Source organism: Vigna radiata, chromosome 7 (assembly GCF_000741045.1).
Source record: "Vigna radiata var. radiata cultivar VC1973A chromosome 7, Vradiata_ver6, whole genome shotgun sequence".
NCBI classification, from domain to species: Eukaryota; Viridiplantae; Streptophyta; class Magnoliopsida; order Fabales; family Fabaceae; genus Vigna; species Vigna radiata.
The window spans coordinates 2,267,970-2,291,104 of record NC_028357.1 but is presented as its reverse complement, the minus strand read 5'-3'; the positions used below and the strand labels follow the sequence as shown (position 1 = coordinate 2,291,104).

At 32.3% G+C, this 23,135-nt stretch overlaps 4 protein-coding genes and 1 long non-coding RNA gene across 7 annotated transcripts; 3 read left to right on the top strand and 2 right to left on the bottom strand.

Annotated features, from left to right (window-relative positions):
- The first annotated feature begins 611 nt into the window (after positions 1 to 611).
- LOC106766993 lies at positions 612 to 2,235 on the top strand. Its single transcript, XM_014651800.2, has 3 exons — positions 612 to 781; positions 867 to 1,306; positions 1,536 to 2,235. Exons 1-3 carry the CDS (start codon positions 709 to 711, stop codon positions 2,067 to 2,069), a joined length of 1,047 nt encoding a protein of 348 aa, XP_014507286.1. The 5' UTR covers positions 612 to 708; the 3' UTR covers positions 2,070 to 2,235.
- A 5,317-nt stretch (positions 2,236 to 7,552) lies between these two features.
- On the top strand, positions 7,553 to 8,709 carry LOC106768769. Its single transcript, XM_014654083.2, has 2 exons — positions 7,553 to 8,203; positions 8,299 to 8,709. The coding sequence occupies exon 1, from the start codon at positions 7,675 to 7,677 to the stop codon at positions 8,191 to 8,193; it is 519 nt and encodes a 172-aa protein (XP_014509569.1). The 5' UTR covers positions 7,553 to 7,674; the 3' UTR covers positions 8,194 to 8,203; positions 8,299 to 8,709.
- A 416-nt stretch (positions 8,710 to 9,125) lies between these two features.
- On the bottom strand, positions 9,126 to 12,257 carry LOC106768768. Of its 3 annotated transcripts, XM_022782769.1 has the most exons (8): positions 11,861 to 11,997; positions 11,309 to 11,345; positions 10,544 to 10,944; positions 10,416 to 10,443; positions 10,086 to 10,159; positions 9,808 to 9,983; positions 9,579 to 9,659; positions 9,126 to 9,408 (listed from the first exon to the last, which is right to left on the bottom strand). In XM_022782769.1, the coding sequence occupies exons 3-8, from the start codon at positions 10,871 to 10,873 to the stop codon at positions 9,360 to 9,362; spliced, it is 738 nt and encodes a 245-aa protein (XP_022638490.1). In that variant the 5' UTR covers positions 10,874 to 10,944; positions 11,309 to 11,345; positions 11,861 to 11,997; the 3' UTR covers positions 9,126 to 9,359. The 3 variants fall into 3 exon arrangements, with proteins under 3 accessions (XP_022638490.1, XP_014509568.1, XP_014509567.1); XM_014654082.2 differs by lacking the exon at positions 11,309 to 11,345 and having other exon boundaries at positions 10,095 to 10,159; positions 11,861 to 12,257; XM_014654081.2 differs by lacking the exon at positions 11,309 to 11,345 and having other exon boundaries at positions 11,861 to 12,255.
- A 1,373-nt stretch (positions 12,258 to 13,630) lies between these two features.
- On the bottom strand, positions 13,631 to 16,469 carry LOC106768092. Its single transcript, XR_001376219.2, has 3 exons — positions 16,158 to 16,469; positions 15,955 to 16,025; positions 13,631 to 13,826 (listed from the first exon to the last, which is right to left on the bottom strand). It is a non-coding gene; the product is annotated as an uncharacterized LOC106768092 (long non-coding RNA).
- Positions 16,470 to 19,008: 2,539 nt separating this feature from the next.
- LOC106765927 (fe(2+) transport protein 1-like) lies at positions 19,009 to 21,000 on the top strand. Its single transcript, XM_014650693.2, has 3 exons — positions 19,009 to 19,681; positions 20,011 to 20,160; positions 20,632 to 21,000. The coding sequence occupies exons 1-3, from the start codon at positions 19,070 to 19,072 to the stop codon at positions 20,935 to 20,937; spliced, it is 1,068 nt and encodes a 355-aa protein (XP_014506179.1). The 5' UTR covers positions 19,009 to 19,069; the 3' UTR covers positions 20,938 to 21,000.
- Positions 21,001 to 23,135: the final 2,135 nt, after the last annotated feature.

Here is a 23,135-nt window from a genome sequence, read left to right as displayed (position 1 = left end):
ACGTATTTAAAAACCGTGATAAATATAATAAATTATGTGAAATTAAAAAAATAATCTGTATTATCAATGAAAAAAAATTGGCAACAAGGTGAAACTATTTCAGTAATGCATAATTAATTTGAAAAAAAAATGGATAGAGAAGATATAACTCTCTCTCCTCTTAAAAAATCTTTTCTGGTAGTATTAAAAGGTTTAACACATTCTATTTATTTTAAAAGAAAATTATTAAAAAATTTAATACATTGAAAATGTACATATAGAAATATTTAAGTTTTAAAATTTCAAAAATTTTCCTAGAAAAAATACATTTTAAGAAAAGATATAAACTAAAGCTATATTAATAAAATTAAGATGTATACATAATAAACATTTGTTATTCATATTTACAATTCTGTAATACATTTCAAATAGGCTGGTTACACATTGGAGGAACCAAGCCCGCATTAAAGCCCATAATCTCTACTAAAACTACGGGCCGAACATAAAAAAGGGCTCAGAATTCAAAATAACAAAGAAGCCAACGGCTAGTTCATTCTGTCTTAATTTAGGCCATAAACAAATATTCACACGCGCCAACGGTCATATTGATGCCACTACCTTCTTATAAACACCACAATTTAGTCTTCAAAGATGCCCTACCCTTCTAATTCGTGAAATCTTCTTCTCTAATCTTTCTTTTCTCACTGCAAAAGCAAATTTTAAGTTTCAATGGAGACTCCATCGTCCACAGCAAGAAGAGTCACAAGATCCCAAACCGCCTCCAACAACATTCCCCTCTCAAGTACGTAACCGTTTCCCTAAAACTCCACCACCATTATCTTTATTTCTTCATTGATTAATTTCTTTTTTCAATTTTGATTTCATAGGAAAAAAGAACGAGGACTCGGAAATGGCTATGTCTAAAACCCGCCAAAGAAGCGGCATGCAGAACCAGGATCGGAGCGCCCTCGTTGACATATCGAACGATTCTCCGATTGTGGGGCTTGCAAACGGCAACGACATTGAAACCCCGTTGTCCTCTATAATGAAGCAGAAGAGGGTGAAGAATACGCCGGGTTCAGGAGAGGCTTTGCTGAGGGGTCAGGTGAAGACCCTTTTGCAGAAAGTGGAGGAAGAGGCTGTGATTTCGAAACTCACCATGGAAGTTGTTTCGCCCTTTCTTCAACTCGTTAATTCCCCCATGTCACTTCTTGCACCCACTCCTGCGAACACTCCTCAGGTTCCCAATCTTTCTTGTCCCAACGGTGATGCTTTGGCTTTGGTGTCGCCTCCTTCTTGCGTAATCGAAGAGCAATTGATCTCTAGGGTTAGTCCTCTGGTTATGTTTTCTGTCCCTTTTTGTTTTCAAGAAATTAATTTCTTTTCGGTATTTGATATAAAATAAACATTTTGTTATCAGAAAAAAAAAATCAACTTTTTGGTCTTTTCCGACCAAATGGAACAAGGAACACAAGCTATTTGTATTTTGTTCTCTTAGTATTTTAATATGGTCTGGTTTGTAACTAAAGATTGAAGGATTTTTCTTCTGATGGCAGGTTGTGAATGAATCATTTGAAAAGAACAAGGAGGAGGTTGAAGGTGAGAAGAGTGTGATAACACGGTCCTTGCTGTTGGATTTCTCGGACAAATCGGAGGTGGTTTCGGAATGCTCTTCTGAGGTGACTTATCAGGAAGTGATACATGGAAGTGGAGGATCAACTGAAGATGATGGTGCTTCTGTTTGGTCGATGCAAGTGAATGCTGCAAGCACACAGGATGAAGATGATGTGGAGGAGGAAGAAGGAAATTATTACGAGGATGCTGAAGAGGATGAAGAGTGTTACGACAATGAAGAAGATAGTGATGGAGGGTTGTTACTTGATGAACTGTGTGCTGGGTTGAACAACATCAGTGTGAATGAAAAAGGTTGTGGGAAGCACACAAGGTTTGTTTACGACAGTGAGGATGAGCTTGTGGAGAAAGTGGTGGAATCTTGTGGTTCTTCTGGGGTTATGCATTTGAAGGGGTTGCCAACACCCGAAGGAAAGCACCTTCGTTTCCCTGAGGAGGAAGAAGATTGTAGTTTGTGATTTTCATTGATGATGATGATGCTGTGATGTCTTTCTTGACACCACCCTGCTGTTTGGTTAGCCATTGTTTTGTTCCTGAATCTGATCAGGAAGTTATTAATGCTCCAATGAAATTGTTACTTTTCATTTATCAATAAACTTTGGTGGATTAAAATTTATGTTTGCACATTTTTCTTTGGATTGTTATCTCATCACTTCCATCATCTTTATACCCTTTCCTCTGCTCACCTCAAACATCTTTAAAAAATTGTTTTAAGGAACTGAGAATTTATTGAAACATGAAAATAAATTCATACAGTCAAAATATTCCATGGTAAACTAATCTTGCATCTTAAAATTTGTAATATTTAAATTTCTTCATGATTTAAACTAATCTTGAAAGATAATTATCTCATATTTAATATTTAAAGAATTATTCTATGTTTTTTATATAATAATTAATTAATACTAAATTTAAGCCGCCTTACTAACCCCATTGAAAATATAATTTCATTTTCTAAATTTGCGTATAAACTCTTCTTTTATGTAATTTACAAAGAGAAAAACTAATTGTCTATAGGATAGTTTTAGAGGTGATGTTACCTCAGTTTAAAAAGGTTTAATACCGCTTTTGGTCTCTAGTTTGGGAAGGTTTGTTCAATATGGTCCTATTTTTTTTTTCATAACAATTGATCTCACCTTTTGAAAAAATTGTTCAATTGAGTTCTTTTTGTTTATAGTGGTCCCATATTCAAGTTTAAATTGTTTATTATAGTCCTTATTGTATACGATGATGACATGATTTTTACATAACATTATGTCAGGATTGTTAAAATAACATTTGGATAGGTGAATGCATGAAAGAATTTATTAACATCGTAACCAACACAGTTAGAAAATTGACGTCGTAACAAAATGGGAGTACAGTTTTTTCAAAAAGTGGGATCAATTGTTACTAAAAAAGATAGGACCATATTGAACAAAACCTCCCAAACTAAGGATCAAAAGCGGTATTAAACCATTTAAAAATATTGTAACAGTATCTCACACTAGCATAATATTTAGCTAATATAATTTTAGTAATGATTACATATTAAAAAAAAATCAATCCTTGTATAATTAATATATATTTTTATAATAACGTGTTCATTATAAATAACTGCAAAATATTATTAGGAGATAATTTAACTTTCCAATTATTTTCATCAGTAGTTTAAGTATACAAAGTATAACTAAAATAAACACAATCTTTACTATAGAAGGAATCATTTAAAATGTTTCTATAATACTTGCATAAAGACTTTTTCATCTAAAATAAACACCTCCGTTTATTCTCTTCGCAGTTAGCAATTTTGCAGTCCCTAAATTGGATTCATTTTTCAGTTTACCGTTAAATTGTCTTCTCCCGTAATTTGTAATTCTATCATGTCCTGAACCTCAAAATAGATCATATTCAAGAATTCTTCTTATATCAAAAATACAATTTTAAAAAATGATAATATCGTGAAGAAGTAAAATGTGCTCAATGAGTCAAAACTTGTAAAATGCATGGAATGGGATAATCGAGGATTCATACATGATTCAAATCACTAAAACAAGATGCTAAAATTCTCAAAAAAGTTTTAGAATGACAAGAGCTAAAAATCAGTTGTTGAACCAAATTTGGCAGCAAACTAACTAGCTTTAACATTAAATGTGTTTTCTCTTTATTTTAAATTTTGATGCAATGTCGAATATATTTGGATGATTTTACGATTTAGACATGCTTAATATGATGCTAATTGAATGCTAAAAGGCAGAATGTTCCATATTTCTGTTTGAAACAATTTTGATTATTTCACAAATGATAAATGCAAGATGATCAATAAACACTTAAAAACAAATGATGTTTTGGAATTTACATCAGAATGAAAGGATTATTGTACATTAAAATAATGAATGTTAACCAATTGAAGACGATGAAACATTGTTGAATGGATTCTTAGAGAATATTGTGAGAAACTTCAAGAAGTTCCCTTTTTTCTATTTTACTTGGAAGAAGATTCCTAAATATTACAAAGAAAACATAATTCAAAATACTAAATAATGTTTATTTTCAATATATAATTAAGTTATTGGATAGTTGTTAATTTTAATTAAATTTTTTTAAGGCAAAGTTTACCGTAAATTTTGATGCTAAAATAAATTACATCTTGAAAGCGCTTAATCATAAATGGAGAGATTATCGACAAGAATTGTGACATACTAGACATGAATTGATTTGGATGGTTCCAAAAGGAAAAGAGATCGTTGGATTTTTTTTATTGAGTATCGATAATAAAGGTAAAACCTATATTTTTTTTTTCTCTTAACATTATGTTTAAGATTTATGAAGACCCTGTAGGTTAGCTTGTTTGGAGCATAACCCTTTAAGCACATACCATAATACATTTGAAGAAATTGTTTAATTTTTCCCAGTTTCCCCAAGCAACTTTAACCCACTTTGCATAAACCATCCACCAAAGCCCCATATGTATGATCATTCCATGTTAGCTTGCATTCTGGCATAAATGTGACAAGTTTAATCAATCTGCCCAACTTTACAATGACCATCAATTAAAGCTGTATACAACAACATTAGGAAAAATAAATTATATCATTGGACTTTCAAACACAAAGGTATAATTAGAAGTGAATTTCTTTTGTCTTTAAATAGTAAGACTAAATAAACACTTAGACTTTTAAACACAAATAAAGAACTGGAAGTGAAAAATAATTAAACATTAGAATGCACTGTAAATTCAGCATTTGAATTGTCCTTCTTAGATGTCACCAATTGCACAAGATTCTTTACAAGTTATTCATGGCACACAAGCATCCAAATAGTCTTCAAGAACTTATTGTACACTTCCGACATTCAAATATCTTTGTATTCTACTTTTTCTTTACTTCATTGGAATACAAAAACATGAATATTTGAACAACCAAATTGAACCGACTTTCTTACATTAAACTTATGTGTACACATAACTATTCTCCCGAAACACTAGTTAACACAATGTCATGATTGACGCTATTATGATAAAATATCCATTACAATACCCACCCTTTAAGATCATAATGCAGTGACTCTTAAAAAAAAAACCTTCGAGTAACTTGTACTTTAATATCCTTTCTACGTTTTTATGCCACACAAAATCTATCTTGTTTGAAAATACAACAAATTCCTAGTTTTTCATGTGAATTTTGTTGTAAGTTGCTAAACAAGCTTTCCATGCATGCACTGAACATATATATATATATATATATATATATATATATATATATATATATATATATATATATATATATATATATATATATATATATATATATATTTTGTTTTGAGTTCGTTTTCCTATTTAGTACCACAATTAATTTCCTTTTACTTTGTATTATTCTCATCTTTGAAGATTTGCTGCAATGCTTGGTATCCATTTGTTTACATTCTATTTCACTATCTTTTTATTAAACATTGTATGTAGGAAAAAGTGAAACATATGAATCCACAAAATCATCATCTCAATCAAAAGAAATATTAAGTTTAGATACATTGACTCTTGCTTTAAAAACTCAAGAGCATTTTGGATGCGTTTGCTGTCTAATGTTTGGAACCTTGCCCATCTAAAATCTTTTGAATCAATGATTATTGGTGTAGTGGATCATCTTCAACTTCTTCTTATTTAGAATTACAAACTTAGGTTAATGAATATTTTACTAACATGAACTTGTTTTGTTGCTTTTATGAATATCTTGTTTCCATTTCAAGTATCTTCATTGACATTACAAGTCAATAAAATGAAGACAATGATAGCATTTATGTTGCAAAATTATCATGATCAATTGTCTTCACATTTTAAAAATTTTCAACCATCACCAATAATAATTTTTAAATTTGTCTAATAATCTTTTTTAATATATTACTGATTAACTATTATTTTATATTGTAAGTATCTGATCAAAGAAGCGTACAAAATGATGAAAATAATAAAGAACAACAAACATGTTCGTTTTTTTTAGGATTGAACAATATTATTTCTTATGTTGAAAAATTAATTGTATTTCTAATGTTTATAGTTCGTTTTTATAATAATATTTAATTTTTGGTTAAAGCATTTTTTTACAATCAAATAGTTTGAATAATACAAAAAAGAAGATAAATGATTTCCAGTCCCGACAGTTTTGGAAACCCTAACTAAGTAATCTCATCAAGTAGCAACGGTTTTGGAAAATCCCATCAAGTACCAATGATTTTGTTGAACCTCAATAAGTAGTGACGATTTTCGAGAATCCCAACAAATAGCGGCGATGTTCAAGAATCCGCATAAGTAAAGCCGGTTTTCAAGAACTTCTACAATTAGCAACGATTTTCAAGAATCCTAAAAAATAACAGTGGTTTTCGCAAATCTCAACAAGTAGCAGTGGTTAAACATAACCACCAAAAATTATTTGCTGACGATATTTTTTCTCACTGGTTTTCGTAATCATGAAAAATGTATTTATCAAGAGTTAAAACCATCAATAATGTAAAAATTAATCCTTGGTAAAATTTAACATTTTGTAGTGATAGTAAATATTGTTGTTGTAGGTTTTGATATATTTGAATTACTAAAAGAGAACATTATAAAAATTCAAAACGAGTGAAAGGAGGATTTTATTAAGTATGCTACTTACTATCATGTAATGGGATTAGATTATGACATCTCGATTTGAAGAATGTGTAAATGTGTATAGAAAATTTATGTTGATGTAAGCATATGACTTTAATGTGCATATATTATTGGATATTTTAAAGTAGTGTTGGATGATTTAAAAATAATATGGGTTAAATTTGATATGTTGTATTTTTTTTTTCTTTAGGCTAATATCACTTAATTAGTGATCATTCTCAAGTCATAGATGTTTAAATGATATGTATAGCTTGAGTGAGAAAAAGATGGAGACAATTTTATTTCTTTTGGAGTGAAGACACTCAAATGAGGAATTATTCAAGCTTAAAGATGTGGTGTGATGCATAAGATTTCGAAACGTGTAAGACCAAACAACCATGTCAATGCTCAAACAACGACATAATCACAGAAGTATTGATGTAGCAATGAGAATTATGTAAAACTTATTGTTTGAAACAACGAATATTATTACTAAATTTCATCTAGAGTTACATCACTTAATTAATGTGTAATCACACAAGTGAAAAAGTGTTTGTATATTTAAGAAGATAAGATTGTTTAAATGAGATTAATTTGCATTATATATTATATATTATTATATTAGTGATAAGATTAATTAATTAATTAAAAAAAATTAGAAGAAAACTCTCAAATTCATAATCAAAACACTTAAATTAGCTTTTTCTTCCAAACTAAATATTCAAGAAAATCATTTTTAAATGAAAAAGAATTTAGTCAAAGTTTTAAACTATTATTATGAATAAGATAAACATTTTTTTAATCAGATTTTGGTCCTAGTATTTTATTTAGTTTTGAAAGGCATTTTAAATTTCAGAAATGGTGTTCCAAAGCCACAGCCCAACCCAATAATAGTCACGGGGACTATAAAAGGGAAGTGGATAAGCAAAATATAACCACACATTACATTATAGGAAGCCATGGAAACCATCTCTATCTCTCCAAACTCATCTGCCCTCATCGTTCTGACTAGACGTTCACTGCCATCAACAAGGCACACCCAAATCTTCTTTCCTCACCGTCACGGTTCTCTCAGTTTCAACCCCATATGCTGCACTACCACTGATAATAACACAAGCAATGATGATGCAGACTCAGTTCAAGCACCAAGTGCAACACCAGTTAATCCTGTAGAATTGAGCTTCCGGAAAAGATCAAGAAGGCAAGCTAGACGGCAGAGGGAGAGGGAAAACGGCATGCAATCTACAAACAGAAGGGTTGAGAGTCCTCCCAAGAAATGGGAAGAAATGAGTTTGAGTGAGAAAGCAGTGGAGCTTTATGTGGGGGAGAAAGGTGCTCTCTTTTGGCTCAACAAATTTGCCTATGCTTCAATCTTCATAATGATCGGGGGTTGGATCTTGTTCAGGTTTGTGGGTCCTGCATTCAACCTTTACCAGCTCGATGGTCCTCCACTCGCCCCTACTGATGTCTTCAAGTGATTCCTCTCAGGTTTTGAACTAAAATGATTTTAGCATCATCTACAGTTATATTTCTCTGCTCTCAACAAAGATTACCATGTTACTTACTACTACTGCTTGTGACAGATATTATATGTAAAATTCAGGGGCGCAAAAACCAGACATTTTGTTGAAGAGAGTTCAAATGCCACATCATCTTCTTTTATAGTATACAGACATTTTTTCATTGTTTAGAATTTCACATTAGTTTTACAGTAGAACTAACTACCCTTGACCAAATTATGATTCCACGAGCACAGAATTTCATTTATAAACAAACCTAATATATGAATGATCCATGTAATCATTTTCGTTTTGTGGGATAACACTATTGTCATTGGTGTCTATCATCACTTTCTATCTTGTGCTGAAAGGAATCTGCTATGTAAAAAATAACTAGAGTCAGTGCTTTTTCAAGTAAATCCGTGTATTAATACATGACTCAATTTTAAATCCTTGGTTTAGTTCTTGACTTTAGAAATAAATTATTTATTTCAATTTTATTTCGTACAGCTTTTCCCTGACGCTTGAAAACGAAGTGAATACCTTTCTAAGAAATTGCTATCTAAATAAGTGAGAATTTTAAAAAGACAGCCGAAAGCATTGTTATGGTCCTAGTAACCACGTATAAGTATACTGCTACTTAAGTGGTAAAACATGAGTAATGAATATCCTAGTGAAGCCCTGGTTACATGCACAGGAGATTTGGATAGTCTTCTGAGTTTTATGAGATTTGCTAATTCTCCAGTTTGCAGTTACTGACAAATGGCATTGAAATTCACTGACTACATAACTAAATTCCCCCATGTGAACAGAGAGGCATGAACGCACTTCTGAACCGATAATATATCTAACAGTTCTTAAAAAAATAATAACTGAAAAATTGTGGATAAAAACCAAAGGACACTAGAGGAGAATACTCAACTCACCCACAATCCTCTATCAAATAGAATATTTATGGTAAGCAATACATTTTCAGAAACTAAAAGATATGATGGTACTGAGCATAAACCATTATGTCTTACGCAAATATAACGAACATGTCAGAGAACATCAACGCGTTTTGCTGCCAAAATAACGCTAGAAAATCAAAACAAAACTCAGCCAAACTAGGGCACCTCACAGTAATTTAACTAATAGATCCAACATTACACAACATTAACAGGTTGCATGGGGGCCATTCTTTGAGTTTTGCACCTGCAAATGACGAGCATCGATTATTCAGTGTAATTCGTGCAACAGAAAATGCAAAACACGTTTGATTGCTACATAATGACTTAAACGAGCATAATTTTGTCTTCATTTTAAAGGCATTTATTTAATTTGCACCCCCAAAACATAAAATATAATACGAATGTGATAATAACCTGTTACACTGTAGTCTTGAAGCATAATTATGATTATTGCAATTTGAGCACATCCAGTCTCCACTGCGCCATTGCTTTGCTCTAACAGGTACAATAGATAAAAAAATGTATTTAAATTGAGCCTATCAAAGTATGATAGCATCTTTAGATGTACTATTAAAAAATATGATAAATATGTCTTCACTCTTCAATAATATTACACGATACAAAGGTTAGAGGCATTAGTTACCCTTTTCCAAGGAGGGCAGGTGTAGAAACTTGAGGTGGAAGAAGTGTGGCCAATGGCAAACTTGGAGTTGTACTTGAGTTCATGCTGGGATAAGAGGGGAAGACTCCAGGTTTTGGATCTGCACCTGTCCCTACCACTTGATCTAAACTTGTATATGTTTGCTGTTGATCATTTGTCTGAAAAATAAGTAAGATAGTAAGAGACTTCTAAAACTGTCAAAACAGAATTTTAAAACGACAGATGTGCAACAGAAATTAGCATAAAAACAAAGTCCTTACAGTTCCTACATTCAATCTCTTGTTGTCCCAGTCATAAACCAACTCTTCAGAGGCTAGTCGCTTTGTCCCAAGTGCTTCACACCAAAAAAGTGGAAACAGCAAAAAGATGAACATGAATTGCTAGAAATTGAAAACCATTTTTGATATTAAATAACCAAAACTATTCTTATCAATGCAATGAAGACAGGGAGGACTATCTGTGGGACACTAGATCACTAAGATTAGGCATTCTGCACCTAATAAGGCTACAATCTATACTAATACTAATAACTAACATTTGACGATAAAAGAAGAAGAAGCCACAATCTATACAAAGGAAGGAAGTCATACCAGGTTGAAAGGCATTGCATTTTTTACACTGCAAATAGTTTGAACATTGAATCAGAAAAATAATGAACACTTCAACTCTTGTATACTGTATAACTCAACAACACTTTCAAGTAGAATTCAAGACATACCTGGGAGCGGGACGAGTAATTATGGAAGCCACAGTTACAGATCCAGTCCCCACTGCGCCATCCCTTTGGAACAGATAGGTTCTGGTTGGTGGAATTATCAAGAGGATGTCCAGAGCTATAATTTCCACCAGGTAGCCATATGGAAATCGGCTGGACACCATACTTATCTGCTCCAAGAATGGGCCAATTGGAGTTTAAATGTAGTGACTGTGGCGGTGCTCCACTGCCAAGCAATCCGATATTCATCTTTTGTTCTGGTCCCCCTGGGCCCCTGGAATAATAATGTGAATACGTGGGGAAAGATGCTCCAGTCATCGCAATTGCTGGCATGGCTGCTACTTCCTTTGGTTGTCCACACTTCTTGCACTTCTCTCTTGATGCATAATTGTTGTTAGTGCAACCTATTGTTCCATGCATACAAACCCAGCCCCAGAAAGCAGCCAGAGGAGAAAGGAAGCCAAGCATACGCACACCAACACGTCCCACGCACACCAACCCGTCCATCCCACACAAAATACACATACAAAAAGCACAAACATCTCAACCTAGGCGATAGCAAGTTCTTCATCTCAATTTGAAACAGAATATCATAAACCAAAATCAAATGTCATGCTAGGTCGGGCATCTTTCTAACATCAATCATTTTCTAAAACCCAACCATGTATGAAATAAATAGAGCATAATACAAGGTGTCATACGTATGTCCTTGAGAGAACTGGTATTTAAAAAACAGAACAAATAAAGCTGAAATAGTAACAAATTTACACTATGAACCAGTTTGAATCAGCTTTTCAAGAAGCACCTACAAGAAAAAAAACTAAATCAAGAGAACTTATAATTTGTTTTCTAAACTAGATCCCTTTATAAATTCTATTCAATTTCAGTCCTTACAAATTACAAAACCTACGTGCTTCTAACCCTGAAGGAGAGATTAAAAAGGAAGCCTCTGTTACATGGAAGGAACTGATGATTAACAACAAATAAAATTTAAATAAAAAATACCTTACCCTATATATACTATCTATCTCATATATTCTATCAAGCGTGTCACAGATGACCCAAAAGGAAAGACGCACACTAGGTCACGCAGTATAAAATATGATTCAAGAAAGGTCTAATTTCCCAATTCCATTTTACTCCAACATTTTCCAGTGCACCAACATAACACATACAATATAGGTGAGCGAGGAAGAACCCGTCCGGAGCAGGAATAAGTAAAACATGCATTAGAGAAAAGATGAGGGAAAGAAAGGAGAAAATAAAGAGAAAGGTATTTGAAAAGGGAAGAAATGGAAAAGAGAGAGAAATGGGGCTAACCGGTGCAGATCCAATCGCCAATACGAGGAAGCCACTTGGAATCAGCGGGGGTTTTGGTATCGACGAGGAGGCGTGGTTGCTTGCATCGATTGCAGAATGATCTGAAAGCATAGTTCCTGTTGTTGCAACTGCTGCACTCCCAATCCCCTTCTCTCCCTTCTCCACTTTCAGCTCCTTTTGCGCTCAACATCTTCTTCCCCTCTCAACTCCACAACTCTCTCTGTCTCTCTGTGTGTCGCACAAAACTAACCACACGGGAGACAGATTTTTCTATGCCTTCGCAGATACTAACGATAAATAAATATATATAACACAGACACACAGCCAGGAGAAGCAGTGAAAATACATGTCAATTTTACTGGAGTCAAAAACAAAACCTCAAATCCTCATCTCATGCTTCTGCTAACCTTTTACGAGTTCGGAACACATACATGGCCTTTATTCCGCTCCATTGGGCCTCGTTATTGTTTTCTTAAGAAGCTCTTTTCCTCCAGGACCTACCGTTTGCTTCCTGCACCCCTATATTATAATTGGTTGATTAAATACAGATGAGAGTATTAGTCATGATTAATAAAAACAATTTCACCTTTATTTAAAAATTATTTTTATATAAATATTTCTCCTTTATTATCTAATTCATTGTATTATATTTATTAGTAAAGATATTTTTTAGTATTATTAAGAATAATTTAAATATAATGTATTTTTTAAATACATTCAAATTTTACAATATAAATTATATATTTCCGGATTACACAGTTCTGAATGTATTTCCAATTTGCACACTGAAGGATAATTTGGGATGATCATGTTTTATGGGGCTGTAGGAAGAAAAGAAAAGGAGCTGCAGGAAGAAATTGTCTCCTTAGAAATTGAAAGGATGGTTTGTTCTACTTTGTTTTACCTTGTAAATTGACTTTTTAGATATATTTGCTCAAATACGTTAATAATTATAATAAGTAATTATTTTATTAAAAAACTGCGTTTCTGAAAAAAACCAAGCAACATGCCCTATGTTATATTAACTTCCGTCACATATTTGAAAGACAACCACTTAAAAGAAGCATCAGGCGTTTTTTTTTTTTTTTTTCTAAAGTTAGCATAGGCTTTTCTATATATAATATAAAAATATTACACAGATACCATGCCTTGGATAAAAAAGAATGCACGTAAAGCATAGTTTAGTATAGCAATTCAGATTTCAGTTTTGAGGGATAGTAGTTCAAAATTTAATTATTTTAAGAAATAACTATTTAGAAAAGTATATAGTTTTTAAGAAATAATTAATTATAAAAATGTATTTTTTTAAAATATTTTTTCAGAAAAATAAATATTTAGTTAAGTAATTAATTAGCTTTGTGTTGAATTGAAAGATGTAATATTAATGTTTCCTTATTTTTAATTTTTAAAAAAAAAAACAGAAGATGAATAAAACTTATAAATAGACAAAATAAGTAATTTAAATGTATATAACATCACAACTTTTGTAAATAATAAAAAAAATTGAACTCACGAATTAATGAAAAAATTATTAAATAATAAAGTTATTTTTTATTGTATAATAGATTTGTAATACATGAAAATGTAGATAAATGAAATATGTATTTGATAAATATGATGGCAGATATTAGAATATTTGTTGTTGTGTTTTGAAAAATAAAAAACTTGTAAGTGTAAAATGTGACATCCCAAGAATATTCGTCATGCATATAATAATAAGACGTCATTCATTATAATAAAGAAAGCAGTTGGAGTGCAGACNNNCAGTTAAGAGTCTTGAGTATAGGGATTACAGTTATCCAAATTGAGTAGGAATTTAAAACTTGAAGCACTAAAGTATTTCAGAATAACATAAGAAGGAATTGTTTGTAGATAACATAAGGGGGTCATGAAATCTCCTAGCAGAACTAAGCAGCTGCATCGCTGTTCTCCTCCAAGACTGTCTCCAGAGTAACATCCTCGCCATCTGCTCCCATCCAAAATGGATGATCATCACAAGAGAAAACACGCAGACATAGCACAACACAACCAAATGCAAGGGTAAGCTAACTATATAAAGACATGCAATTATATTCACATATACATATCAAAATTAATCTCAAGTCAAAAGTATGCAAACTAGACAATACATGACATAGATCCTAACATATTATCTTCTAGACTTGACTCGTCCGGACTTTAGAATGATAGTCGAGCTATGGCGGGTCATGCACCCGTGGTGGCTTGTGATACTTAGGCTCCCCCACCCTGGGCTCCCCCGCCCTGCCACTCATGAGGTTAGTTTGTTCCGCGCCTTGGAGCATGATGGAAGGCCTCCAAGACTAAGACCTCCTGCTACTCCTCACCACATGGTTCAACCTCTCTAAGTGAGTTTGATTGACCATTGGAGCGTCAAGAAGACCCCAAGACTGAGCTCCTACTTTCATTCTAAAACACNAAGAATCTCACCAAGAGATTCTACACAGATGGAATTTGGTTTACCACTTGATTCGTACTTTCATCACTTTGTAATCATATACTTTTTACCACCATCAACATATACATAATAATTCTTCAGATTAAATTATGAAAATCGTCTGTGACATCTTTTAACTTATTCGTATCTACTAACAAAACAACAAACTATTATGTTATTATATAATTTAATTTTATAACAGTAAAGTTTAATCACACGTTAAACTTAATAATTCTAATTTATATATATATATATATATATATATATATATATATATATTTATATTATATAATTATTAAATAAAACCATTCTAATATTTATATATTATAATATAATGTTAAATAAAACTAAGTTAACTAACGTTTCTAAATTTTGAACAATTCCAGACAAATAAAAGAATGACTTTAGCATATTATACATCATATAATATATAAAATACATTATAATATATTATCACCCATTGCCATTATACAATGGTAAATTCATTCCCTGCACACGTTGAACTATTATAAATATTTTTTTTTGATATTTTAAGGTAGACCCCACTTAAGTCATCACTTTCACACTTTTTCCTCCAAACTAATTTTCTCACGTACACCCATCACCATTGCATCATGAATATTTATTTTTTTTCTCTTTAATTTGCGTGGGACCCACAGGGTCTCTACACATCCTCACTTTCTCCATCATAACTTTCCTTCTCTCTCACCTAAGTTACTATGCCTAACTTTCATGCAAAAAGTTTTCTCCATCCTCTGCATTCAACTCATTGTCTGTTACAGAACCCAATTTCTACAAAAATTCTACTCTTCTTTCTTCTAAGACCGTGCCCCTCCCTGCATGTTACGCGCACGATGGTCACCTTCCTCAATGCATTCTCCTTCTATCCTTTTCTAATTTCTATACTAACACTAAACCCCTTCTGCCAGGTGATAACACCCCTAACCATGCTCACGGTTCTCCCCCATAGCCACTATCTTTAGAAACTGAAATGCATACCCACATTGAACCCCACTCTCATTAGCTCATCCCCTCCTCGTCACTCAACCACCTACTAAGACGCATCACTCACACCTTTCTTCTTCCTGTTAAGAATGACGATAGCTAAACCCATGACCACCCCACCTTAAGTTCTGCAAATGCCTTCTAGAGGCTAAAGAAGACTCACGCNCTACCTCCTTCTAACTCACACCAAATACTGAAATAACCCAAAACTCCCCTAGATGTCCAAAACCTTCCCCTGATTTAACAATTCAGTAAAAANAAAAGGTTTAACTTCATGATCCCTACGGTCCCTCCAACACGTATACAAAGGTAATAAAAAAATATATAAATATATCAACCCTCACTGTTTTGACTCAAGGAAGGAATGGAATAACCAAAATGCACTNACATTCTGAATTACTAAGTAACTGTATTTCCCGTAAACTTTCTATTCCCATAACGTTACAGGATGACGCCCTCAAGCGAAAAGCTCCCCAGCAACACNAATCCATTTGAACGGAGAAACCATATCAGTATTACCACAAACGCAAATGCCAACACAATATATATATATATAAATACATTATGCGAACGAGGGAAACATGCTCTATAAAATAATACTCATACAATCCAAATCTTAACTAGCTCCCCTTACCTTTTGGTTCTCACAGCACAGTTCCTAAAAGCGTCCTAACAGTACCTCCGCACCGGTAATTCCGATAGTACCTACAAGCCACCAAATTGGTGTAGAGCATAGTCTTTAGAACTTGATAGGAAAAGGAAAATAAAAATAACTCTACTTGAAAGGTAGAACCTTTGCATGAGTAAAACCCTAGGGTGCGCAGAATGGAAAATTACCTTATCAGTGGAGAGACGCGAAACTAATCAGATGGATTGGAAGCTCTCAACTCCGGGAACGTAGGGGGACCACCTATTTGAAATAACAACGGTGGAAATTTGAGAAATTGGTACAGAGAAGGTGGAGTAAGGTTAGAGAAGGTGGAGCAAGGTTAGAGAGAAGTCAGAGAAAATAAGAAATCTGAGTTCTAGAGAGAGAAGAGAAATGAGGAAATGAAAATCTAAATTGGGGAAAGGGACCCCTCTCAAGGCCATGTGACCAATTCGAGTGGGCCCGCTGCCCTTATTAGGCCCAGTGGCTTATTTATTTTTCTGAAGCCCTTACATAAAACATTTAAGAATGAAATTTTGTGTTTAAAATGTTATTTTTTTTATGATTTTGAATGTCCTTTAGAACTTCTTCAGTTGTTAAATTTGGCTGACTTATGGATTTTTTTATGGTTGATAAAACAAACTTCTGGACCTTTATGTTGTGGCTAGTATTTATTGTGTTTAAGCTTCTCAATTAAATTATCGTAAAATTTATATCCGATTCGTATAAGAGGTAAATGTACATGTCAAAATTCTAGTGGACATGTTTGCATGCAGCTAGTATATGAAAATATGGTATGTAAAAACTTGTGAAACTTTTCACAATATACAACCTTTCCATTTATAGTCTTCTCTGCTAAGAACCTTGTGCTGTGTCAAATTCAATAACTAAATGAGCATCTCATTTCATCTCATGTCTGCAACTATGAAACATGACCAATATTAATCATTGTGTCACTTCCCTCTATTGTTATACGAAAATTTTGTTACATTCGTTATATGTTGCAATTACCATAAAAGATATTGAAAGATTTATTCTATTTTTTATGATTGAATTGATGCATTCAATTAAGTTGGTCAATAAGTAATCTTATTGTCTGTCTTTATTCCATGCGTCCACTTATTTATAGGAATTTCGTCAATCCAATATGTTATTTTTGGATTCACTTCTTTTATTGTGTTATAATAATAGTTTGCTTGAGACTTAGTCATTGTATATGTTTCATATGCAATTAAATGAGTTAAATTATGAAGAACATTAATTAAAAAAAGTAAGTGCTTACTCATATTTTAAAGTGAACTTTGCTTTTACACCAACTCCTCACCACAATATGTTGGTTGTGTGGTTGTATTATATATGTATCGACTAGTACATACCGATCAAAGTATATTAAACCGATCGTTCGAATTCAGATGAAACTAATCAGTGTCGATTAGATCATGTTAGCTGTCAAATTAAGCTAAACAGGTTAGTAATCAAGTTTAACAAAATTGGACTACAATTAGGTTAATCCTAATCAAAAATCTGTGAAAAAACCTATAAGTACAAGTTAAAGGTATAACTGTTGAGAATTTTACAACGCATTTACAATTGATCTGTTGCGTAAGGCAAAGAAGTTGCCACTGTCACACAGAAGGTGCCAGACTTTGACAAACAAACCTTTCTCTTTTTCCATTGAGACTGTAACCATGACGACCTACTCGTCCATCTTTTGCCTGCACGGAGCATGTGCAACCTTCAATTCATCCACCTTGGTATTCATAAACTTATTTGCTTGTAGGACAATGGCAAGACTTTTCTAAGCCTCCATCAATTCTTTGTATGTCCATGTACGTCAAATGATATTTGTATGTCGCAATTCGATTCAAATACATGCTGATTTAATAAGATTTAAGAAAAAAATCATGAAACTTTTAAATGCACCTATGACAACCTCTTCTATAAATATAAAGTATCATCACTCTTACCAAATAAACATTTTAGCTCAAAGAACTTATCTAACAGACTATCATAAGAAAAGGTCAAAATGTTGCAAATTTTACAAATTTTACAACCCAAAAGAATGAGAATTCAATGCAACCAGTATTTTAATGGACCATTTCGTTACATAATACAAGTACTATAATATGAAGACTAAAAAAAGTCACATAATCAAATATCAAAGTTTGGTTCAAGTTATTAATAAAAAACATCATGGATAACTTATTACAAATGAAAATTGACACTTTCGTCACATATAACAATCTAATGAGGTTTGTGATCTATCAAGGTGTGTGATATATCCTTCCCTTTCTCCGTCTATTCCTTGTCTAATACATTACCTAAACATATTAACTTAACTATAATGTTATCTACGAGTTTTGTTCGTACTCATCTAATAAATCATTTTCACGTCTAATACTAACAAAAAGATATACCATTGATTTAATGTTTATAAATTTCATTTCAATTATATTGATGTTGTTTCAATTTGGTATACTTTCTTTTCTTGTACCTTTAACTTCAATTCCCCCTCCCTTTAGAGAATGATAACTCGATTTCATTCTCTTACAAATTGTCTCAATATTTCATCCTCAAATATATTGAGATAATATTGATAAAGTATACATCCAAAATCTTGTTTACAAGACACGAAGTTCCATCACATTATTGTTTATAAGGACTTTCCATTTTTAAAACATATTTTGCAATTAATTAATGAAAACTTAATTAATTAACAAATCTTAATTAATAAAATATTGAAATAGGAAGAAATATTTTTATTTATTTCCATGTTTTTAATAAAAAATTAGCAATGTTAATTATAGAATACACGTAAAGCTTTGTCAGCACGTGAAAGATTGCAAACGAAAAAGTTGCACCATGTGGAATACTAACGTCACCATGGAAGTGAAACAGTGAAAGTGTGTGGGGGCGTACACCTAGCACACGCAGACACGAGCATCCAAATTTGTTACATTACGTTGAGTTCGTTACGTATCCTCTATTTAGTGAGAGCAATGTTAGTTTCACATCACTATTAAAAGGCTTGGTTTCTTATAGAAACATTTAATATTTTTCCAAAAACACCATTCATTCTCACACTAAATTTTACTCTCCCATGGCATCTCGTCTTGTACTTATAATAACCGCTATCGTTTTTCTTCTCCTGGCGGAGGCGCCTCCTACCACGGCGGAGGAATGCAACGATAAATGGGAGAGCTGTCGGAACAAGGCGGAGTCGTTGAAACTTAAGGTAATAGCCATATTCAGTATTCTTGTTACGAGCATGATCGGAGTTTCGATTCCCCTGTTCTCCCGGTCTGTTCCCGCACTGCAACCGGACCGCGACCTTTTCGTACTCGTCAAGGCTTTCGCTTCCGGCGTGATACTCGCCACAGGTTATATGCATGTGCTGCCGGACTCTTTTGAAGATCTCACTTCGGTGTGCCTGCCGGAACGGCCGTGGCGGAAGTTTCCGTTCACCACTTTCATCGCCATGTTATCCGCGGTTCTCACTCTCGTCGTTGATTCCTACTGCATCAGTTTCTTCAAGAAGAAGCTCGCTGCCACTGCCGCTAACGCTAACGGTTCCGCTTCCCTTGAAGCCGGAGAGAGGAAGGAAGTGGAAGTATGCGGTCATGGTCATGGAAATGATGTAACTGCACATGCAGATAGAGATGCAAATATCGTGGATGCCGGACAGTTGTTGCGGTATCGTGTTGTGGCTCAGGTTAGTTATCTTTTTAATTTCAAAAACAAACAATTGTAGTTTTAATTTTTAAAAAATCAAATGAAATGATGTTGTCAAAGTTTAAGTAAAATATCAACACAAAAATGACAATTAGGTTTCTATTTTCCCAAATTAAACTGGAATCTCCATATCTTAGTCATGTTTAAAGCTATTGAATATAAATTAAGACATATTTAATTTAATAGATATAGATTTAGTTAAAATGTCCTTATTGATTAATCTAATAAAATAATTGAGAGTGATTTTAAATAGTTTTTATAATTGTTATGGTTGTTTTAGAGTGCTTTAACATTTGATGAACGATTTAGGTGTTGGAGTTAGGGATTGTGGTGCACTCAGTGGTGATTGGTTTGTCAATGGGAGCTTCGATGAATCCATGCACGATTAGGCCTCTCATTGCTGCGATATGCTTCCATCAAATGTTTGAAGGAATGGGCTTAGGTGGTTGTATACTTCAGGTCAGTCATCTTGTCTCACCATCTATAATATAGTTGTGCAATTTAGGAGAAAAAATAAAGAAAATTAAAATATTAAACACACTTTCACTCACTCTAATAATAGAAATATCTTTACAATGTAGATCATTGTGTTTTACTAAAATTTATATCGTTTTTATCGAAATTAGGAATCATACGTGCTATATTTTCACTAACAATAAAAGCATACAAAAGAGCTAATTATTTTCTAGGAACGATACATGATGAAATGTATTAACCTTAATTAAGGTGAATAACTTTATATATACCCTTACCAATTATAATTTGTTTTTCACGAATACTAAAAGTTATGTTTTATTATGAAAATAAATAAATAAATAAATTTATTAACTAATTATTAGAATTTTAGTATCTTTTTATTAAGGAAAGAAATGAATGTTAGTGTGATTTAAGAAGATTTAGAGTGAGAATAGTTTGATATTTTTGTGACAGGCTGAATATGGAATGAAGGTGAAAGCTATAATGGTTTTCTTCTTCTCTATTACAACTCCCTTGGGAATTGTATTGGGGATCGCATTGTCGAATGTATACAGCGACACTAATTCAAAGTCGCTTATTGTAGAGGGAGTTCTGAATGCTATATCTGCAGGACTTTTGAACTATATGGCACTGGTTGAACTATTGGCTTCTGATTTTATGGGGTCTAAGATACAAGGTAGTGCAAAGATAATGGCTCTAGCATTTGTGGCAGTTTTGCTAGGTGCTGGCGGCATGTCAGTCATGGCAATATGGGCATGATTTTGTAGATTAGAAAGTCCCATAATTTTTCTTTTTGCATAGGTTTAATTTATTAGATCAAAATTTTAGCTGTATTATAGGTTCAATTTATTTATATCTTTTAGCTGCTTACACGAGTTTTTTCTAAAATTTTTCCTTGCATTCCATGATGGTTGGCGAGTTTGTAACGCCCACTCCTAAAGGCCTCCTCCAGTAAAGACAAAAGAGATGTTATTTAAGGAGTGGTTTTAATTCTGGGAAAGGATGTAAATGAGGATAAAGATAAAGGGGAGTGAACATTTAAAAAATTATAAAACGATATATTTATAAAATAACTAAATTATTTTTATTTTTATAAATTAATTTTAATCGATTATTAAAATTAAAATTTTATTATGAATATTAATAACATTATTATTTATTATTATAACAGTCTTTTCAGTTATTATATTCCAAAAGAAAAAATAACATTCTTTTACATTAACTAAGTTAATAATTACAATGTTAATTGTTTTAATTAAAAGAAATCTCAATTTATAGTTTTATCTTTATATGTATAATAAAAACAAGGACGATTTTTATTAAAAAAACTAATTCATTCTCTTTTGGTTTTTGTCCGCTTACAAACATTAATTAATTGAGCATCTCTCACATTTCAAACATCTATATTTGATATTTATATTCTTTTACCTTTTGAATTAAGTAAATAAAATATTATTAAAATTAAGTAAACTAACAAGAAATCCAATTAAAGTCTTGCGTTGAATTATCAACAAGCTTTCAAAAACAACTACTCTAACAAAAACTAGAATTCAAAAAAAAAATAATAATAAAGACAACTCTTGTAACAAAAACTAAAATTCAAAAAGAAATAATAATATGAGCACAATCTTCGTTAATTTGTTAAATATTTCTTACGTTCCAAGCATATACATTCGAGATTATTTTATTTCTTGAATTAAGCAAACAAAAAAATATTAGAACTAAACAAACGAGTAAGAATTCTAATAAAAGATTAGAACTAAATTATGAATAGATGTTCGAAGAGAATTCTAATAGCAAAAAAAATATAGTTCAAAAGGAACAAAACATTACAAACAACTTTGTTACAACATTAAACAAATTAACCTATTTAGCATAGAACTTCAAAACTTACTATGATCTCACAAAAGATTTAACCCAAAAAGATGTATTCTTCCATAGGCAAAAGATAAATAATTACAAAATAGAAATCTTAATATAGACATTGAGTAGTGAAGCGTGAGACCTCTCTTGTGTCTATGGTGATTTTTTATGTAACTCTTGAAGAATAATCCTTGTTTCTCTAATTCAACCCATATTTGATTGGACTGTGATATATTAACAACCAAATTGATTACCAGAGGAGATTTGAGGGTGTGTGCAAAACCCTAAACATGACTCCTTAAGTATACTAACTAGGCTCCCCAGGATTGTCTAAATTGTGTTCAGGTGATTTTTTCAATTTTTTGACTTAGGTGAGTAACTTTCGTCATCTTTAGTGTAAAAGCATCTTATTTCTTTAAATTCTCGACATCAAATCCTCTATAGTTGGTGCGGAAATAGGTTGTTCAAAACTCTCAACTTGGGTTCCCAACTTGGGTCCCCAATGACTTTGTAATTGATTGCCAATTGCCAGAGGAGATTTGAGGATTAATGCAGAATCCTGAACGTGGCTTCCCAAGTATACCAATTGGGCTCCACAAGGTTGTCTAGACCGTGTTTTTAGGTGATTTTTTTAACTGTAGCCTTCAGTTAGTGATTAGTCGACGTTAAAGGATAAAAAATATCGAACTCGTTTATAATTTAGATGATGAATCGGAGAAACTTGTTATTAAAATGGTTGTCAAAATCATTTATGGTTCAATTAAGTCATTACGTTATATTAAAATTATCAACATAAAAAATTATAAATTATTGACTTATAGATTAGATGTTTCTTTAACAAATATCGGTAAATTATTTTAAAGTATTATACACATATACGTATTAGATATAGATAAGTGTTAAACACAAATACATTATCCAACTTAAAGTATCGATTCGATACTTCAAAAGAAACATATATTTTATAAGTGTAATAAAATTGTAGGGTTAAATATGTTTTTCGTTCCCAACTATTGGTCGTTTTTGTGTTTAGTCTCTCTTTCAAACTATAGTACAATTTAGTCCTTCAACTTTAGAAAACTATGGTTTTAGTC